The following is a 5,699-nucleotide window of genomic DNA, read 5'->3' on the forward strand; positions in this document are numbered from 1 at the left end:
AACCGTTTCACTTTCCGCACGAGGGTCCGCTGCCGCAGGAATTCAAAAAGACACAGGGTGCCGACGAGGAGCGCGTTGATGTGCATAATATACAAGACATACTCCATCAGTTGCAATTGGGCGGTGGTCCAAGTAAAGTGCCCCCAATGGTTATGATGTCCACCGGACTGCATATCGCGGGCACTTTCAAGAATCTCAAATCCAGCGGCATCGCCAACTTCTTTCGTGGCAAACGCAACAAAAAGCAAATGCAATTCACCATACCCATGCCAATGCCAATGAATATGCAAATGTTGAAACCCTTCCCGGCGCCTATGGTGGGTATGATGCCACATGCGGCGGCCTATCAACAGCGCATTGCTATGGATCAGATATATCCGTTTAAACCACGATCGCCGAATGACGTAAATCTGCTGGCATTGCAGCAACAATTGCAAGGGAATCGCTCGAAGAACAAGAAGAAGAACAAGCAGAAACAGTTGAACCCCAACGCGAATCTAATGCTACAACAATTCAGCAATCAACGACCATTCGCCACAGAACCCTACATGGCGAGCTATCAGCCAATGTTGGATATCGGTGAGGCGCAGAAAGGGAAAATGACACGCGTGCCTTTCAAAGTCAATCTAGACATCTATCCAGTAATACCGCCTGCAAAAGACTTCAAGCCGGCTGCCTTCACTTATGATGAAGTCAAGCTTGCCTCGTCTACACGCAGACCTCATTTAGTACGCAATCCCTTTCTCGACTACTACCACATGCCAGTGATTCCGTCCACCGCCGCCTATGGCTTCCATAATGCATACGATCAACCGGCTTTCATGCCTTTCCGCTTTCCTTCGTCATCCGCGCAGCCCCAACTACAACCGCATATGTCGCAGTCGAGTAATATGCAATTGACCTTCCCCGACCATGTGTCGAAATCTCAATTTCAAACACCTTTTATGCCACTCGATATGTCCCACATGAGTAGCGCCTCGAGTGCCAGCGCTAGCGGTCCCGGCGCCGGTGCCGGTGCCGCCGCCAAAGCCAATCAAAATCAAATTTTGGTACACTTAAATGTTTTCCCAAAACAAAAACAACAGGCACTCGCAGTGCCGACATCGAATAATCCCTTCTATAATGCGGGTCAAAATATAAATCGTCACATTATCATGGAGGAACGCGAGTCGCTGTCGCCCATTGAGCCGCGTCATCAAGCACGCAACTCCAATTCTAATTCCAATTCGACTAATTCGCCAGAACAACCAGTTTCGCGTAGCGACAGCTCAGATCCGGAAGGTCTGGTCGATTTTGAACATCCTATAGTGGCTGCGGAAGTTACAGATCAGCCACATGCGGCTGCTTTGGTAAGCAATAAATTGGATGGGGCGGAGAACTCTACGCATTACGAACGCTTTGAGGGACGCAGTCGATTTCAGCGATACAACGAGTCAGCGGATGTTGATCAAATGGCATCGGAGGCCCAGGCAGCTTCGCTCTTTCGTTTCCCAGTGGAAGACCTAATCAAATTTCAAGTAGACGATGCGTTGTAGGTGGGAAAGAGGGATGGCAGACAGTCAAGGCGCTGAATTTTGGTGCTAAATATTTATATTACTAATGGAGGTGCTTGTAAGTATATTTAAATATTTAGGCGACTTCTTTGAGATCTACAAATAATTATATATTTTTTGTGTTTATAAACAAATCTTTGATTTCGGTTCATATATACTCGTATTTTGCTTGTTAAGTTATTAAGTGAAATTGGTTTTGTTAAAGTTTATATTAATTTATTTAATGCAGCAATATTTATTAGACGTGTTAATAAATGGAAATAAATAGTTAAGTTTAAATAAAGTTAGATTTGTGTGTTTTTCTGTATCAGTCATTAGCTATTCTATGTATATTTGAAGACCCTACGATCCATGTGAGAGGTAAAAATTAAGACCAATATCGATTCGTACCATTCTGTATGTATTTTAGCCTGAATCGCAAGGTCTTGTGCTCAGAGGGAATTATTGTTTTTTTTCGATCTAGGGTTCTTTCAGATGCGGCGAAGCCTGTTCAAGGGTATGCCAAGCCCCACCTCGCTAGTTCATCCCTGTGGCTACCTTAGCAAATGGTGTGGCTTGGGAATTTTTTACGGGATTTGTGTTTAAGTCGAGCCTTTGGTATGATATAGGTAGTCGGTAGCCGGAGCTTTTACATGATGTATGAGTAAATATATTAAGGATAGGCGATTATCCGAATGGAAAGATCTATCGACAATAAATCCAGCGAAACGTTCTCAGATCCTCCATTAACACTTGGATAAATGGTTCTCATACAAACACAGCGAACGCTGGTAAGAATTAGGACACTTGCACATGTTTGATTTTTCTGGCCATGGTCGGTAAATGAGCTTCTTACGCTTACAAAGTCAAAGATCGCTGTTTGATTGGCAGTTAGATCCTTCGACGAATCCCCCTGATACTTTTTGTCGTAGTTACCTCGAAAATGAGAATTCTAAACCTTCGGAAGGATAAGGTCGAAATATTTTGGCTCGCTTTTCACAAATAACCCTGAGGAGCTCTCGGTCATTGAAATTAGATGCATTCGGCATGCGACGTTTCATCGATTAAAAAGTGGTACCAATTTCAAAATATATCCACGTAGTAATACAAAGAACAATATTCCTAATCTCCAACAGCTAACCTTTGATGCCAGCCTTAGTAATGGCTGCCTGCTAAACTAGCTCTTCTATGAACATATTATGTTACCTACCACTCTTTTGTTGGCTCTTTAGTGACCCTCTACCGTGACTTTTCTTGCTCGCTTCTCAATATTCAAATGAACAAGTGCAATTGAAGGCATTGTCTTAGACTACACTATGTAACAAGGTTTTTGTCCCTGGGTTGTAATTGTTATTTCCTAGTCAGTTAGGTCCCAAAAGTATAGAAAACAGCTATTGTCGCAAGATAACTTTGCTTTTGTGACCATGGCAGCGCTTATCTGCCATATTTTTATGCTTGTTTGTTGAAAACTGATACACAAAAGCACAGTCACAAAAGCAAAGTTATCTTGCGACAATAGCTGTTTTCTATACTTTTGGGACCTAACTGACTAGGAAATAACAATTACATCCCAAGGACTGAGAAATTTTTTTTTTTTGTTACTTAGTGCTATCTTGGCCTTTCTCCGACTTTCAGTTTGCACCGAGCATTGAGTATGGTCAACAAAATAAAACGATTACTATATGCAAAAGATTATTCAATCGAATGTTTCGATCTTAATGGGCCAAGTCGTTGGATATAAGAGTTTGAAAGATCCTATGAATTTATAACTTTTGGAAACACCCTTTTTCGGCTGTGCATTTGTTGTGTGGTGGAGCAGTTAGCCTAGAGAATCTGCCATCCAACTTTCAACAAAGAACAATAGCCGAGTGCTGTACAGCACCTGGGGCTTCTCTTGATTTATTACTAAATCTACCACCACGTTTTGTCTTTATTCGGCTTCAAAAGCACTTGTGGACTACCAGCCAACAAAGGAGAGTTTTATCGCCCGACAACCCTCCATTCCCCGGTAGCGAAGACACTAAAGGCCTTGCTACTTCCGTATTTTACGAACCACTTGACCCCAGCGGGGCATCAGCGTGGTTTCCTTAAAGTGCACAGCACAACAACAGCACTTAACCCCATAAATACCCAGATAACACGAGGCCTAAACCGCACCCGCCCCTGTGAGAGAACTTTTCTAGTAGCGTTGGATCTGTCAAAGGCGTTTGATACCGTGAGTCACTCCACGCTACTAGGAGATATAAAGGCCTGCTCTCCCCTACAGAGACTTAAACGGTGGTCGGCGAATTATCTGAGTGGTCGACACTCGTCAGTAATTGGTATAAACCAATTCCACAGGGCGGTGTCCTATTCCCATTACTTTTCAACTTTTGTATTTCTTAGCTTCCTCAACCACCAGAGAGAGTCTCGACCATCTGTTACGCTGACGATTGCTCCATAATGGCGTCTGGGAATGGAATTGACGATTTCTGCTCGAAAGTAAGCTCCGAGCTTTCTCGCTTCTTCACTGCACGGAGTCTAACCATCTTCCCAACAAAATCCTCAGCTACCCTGCTCACCATCTGGACGAAGAAGGTCACGCTGGGTATTCATGTCGATGACATATCAATTCCGATGCTGAATAATCCCAAAACCCTCGGAGTAACATTCGACAGTCTGTTTTCCTTCTCCGCGAATACAACCGCAATTGTCAACAAAGTACAGAGCCGCTGCATGGTCCTCAAGTCGCTAGCTAGCAGCACCGTGGGGCAAAGACAAAGAAACGTTGCTGGCAACATACAAGGCAATTGGCCGGCCGATTCTAAACTATGCAGCACCAGTGTGGTCGCCGGAGACAAGTAGGACGCTGTGGATGAAGCTACAGACTAGCCAAAATACGGCACTCCGGACAGCGACCGAATGTCTTCTGATGTCGCCACAACGTCACTTGCATGACGAGGCGCAAATGTTCCCCGTAAAGAAGTATAACGCAATGCTCTGCAAGCAGTTCTTAGTAGGGAGCTAGACGTGGACACCCGAACAGACACTTGCTTGCAGAGGAGCCCTCGCCAAGGCACGTCAGAAGCCATCTATACGAACTGACGTACAAAGTTCAGAGGTTCATAAAGCAACCTCTGCACCAGACAGCATATCGACAGGCCTTGAACGGCATTCACAGGGAGTCGGTCTCAAGTTACGTAGACTCCAGACCTGTAAATGCCGTTCTGAGAACACAACCACCTGACGTGGGCAAGACGGAGCTTCGTCTACCTCGGGAACGGCATGCGGAGAGACACCCCACGATTCGAAACATCTCTTCGCATGCCCACCAAATCCCAATCAACTGACGCTTCTGCCCCTATAGACAGACCCTATAGAAGCTGCACGCTTCATGGGTCTCCCGTTGCCGTTCTGGGCGTGGTTGTTCTAGCCGCAGCAATAACAACAACAACATATATATATATATATAGTATTTCCAGGGCGAGGTAAATACAATCCTCAAAGTTATGGATACATACGTCGTGCAACGTCGACAACTAATCTGCAGACATAAAAAGTTGGCAAGCTTTTCAACGTTTTTCTTAACAGACTAGTTCGCTAATGTTTTTCTTTTTATAAATTATACTGGGTAGTATGATGAACCGATTACTCTGGATCATACAGGAGCTCTTGGGAGTGAAATATCTATATATTTGGTTTGTATGAGCTCAGACAAAGTTTTCCTAGGCTTGCAAATTATTTATAGCTCTCACTTTTTTTCCACTGAAATCAATCAGCAATGACATAGATGCTAATGTTGTTTTCAATCTCAGAAAACCTAGCCATGTACCCTTCTCGGATGAGACGCTGGAAAAATTTGTGTGCTTCTCCTCCACTTTCGCAAGAATTAGGTATGAGTTTTCTTTGAGATGATGTGAATGAGCTTCGATTTACTTATTCATTAAATGGATTGATTTAAAAACGATTAAAGGACTGGATGTAGGTTTAATGTTGGTTTTTTTAATGTGTTTACTCTGATATTCATTACTTGCCCTACACTACTTATGGCTGCACTGACTGTAGTAGAGACGACAGTATGTTCCGCCTAAATGTAGGCTTTTGATTTAGATTAAAATCTTTTAAAGAGCTCAACAAGAAAAATGTTGTGAGAGATATAGCAAAACGAACGAAAGCGCGTGTTTTCCG

General features: G+C 43.6%; 1 protein-coding gene across 1 annotated transcript; it reads left to right on the plus strand.

The window, feature by feature from the left end:
- Positions 1-8: 8 nt before the first annotated feature.
- LOC108381965 (uncharacterized) lies at positions 9-1,535 on the plus strand (the record flags this gene model as incomplete). Its single annotated transcript, XM_017638360.1, has 1 exon — positions 9-1,535. A coding segment is annotated over one exon (1,527 nt), but the record flags the coding sequence as incomplete, so codon positions are not given.
- Between the last annotated feature and the right edge of the window lie 4,164 nt (positions 1,536-5,699).

This window comes from Rhagoletis zephyria, unplaced genomic scaffold (assembly GCF_001687245.7).
Source record: "Rhagoletis zephyria isolate East Lansing unplaced genomic scaffold, Rhagoletis_zephyria_1.1 Rzeph_scaffold_24580, whole genome shotgun sequence".
Taxonomy (NCBI): domain Eukaryota; kingdom Metazoa; phylum Arthropoda; class Insecta; order Diptera; family Tephritidae; genus Rhagoletis; species Rhagoletis zephyria.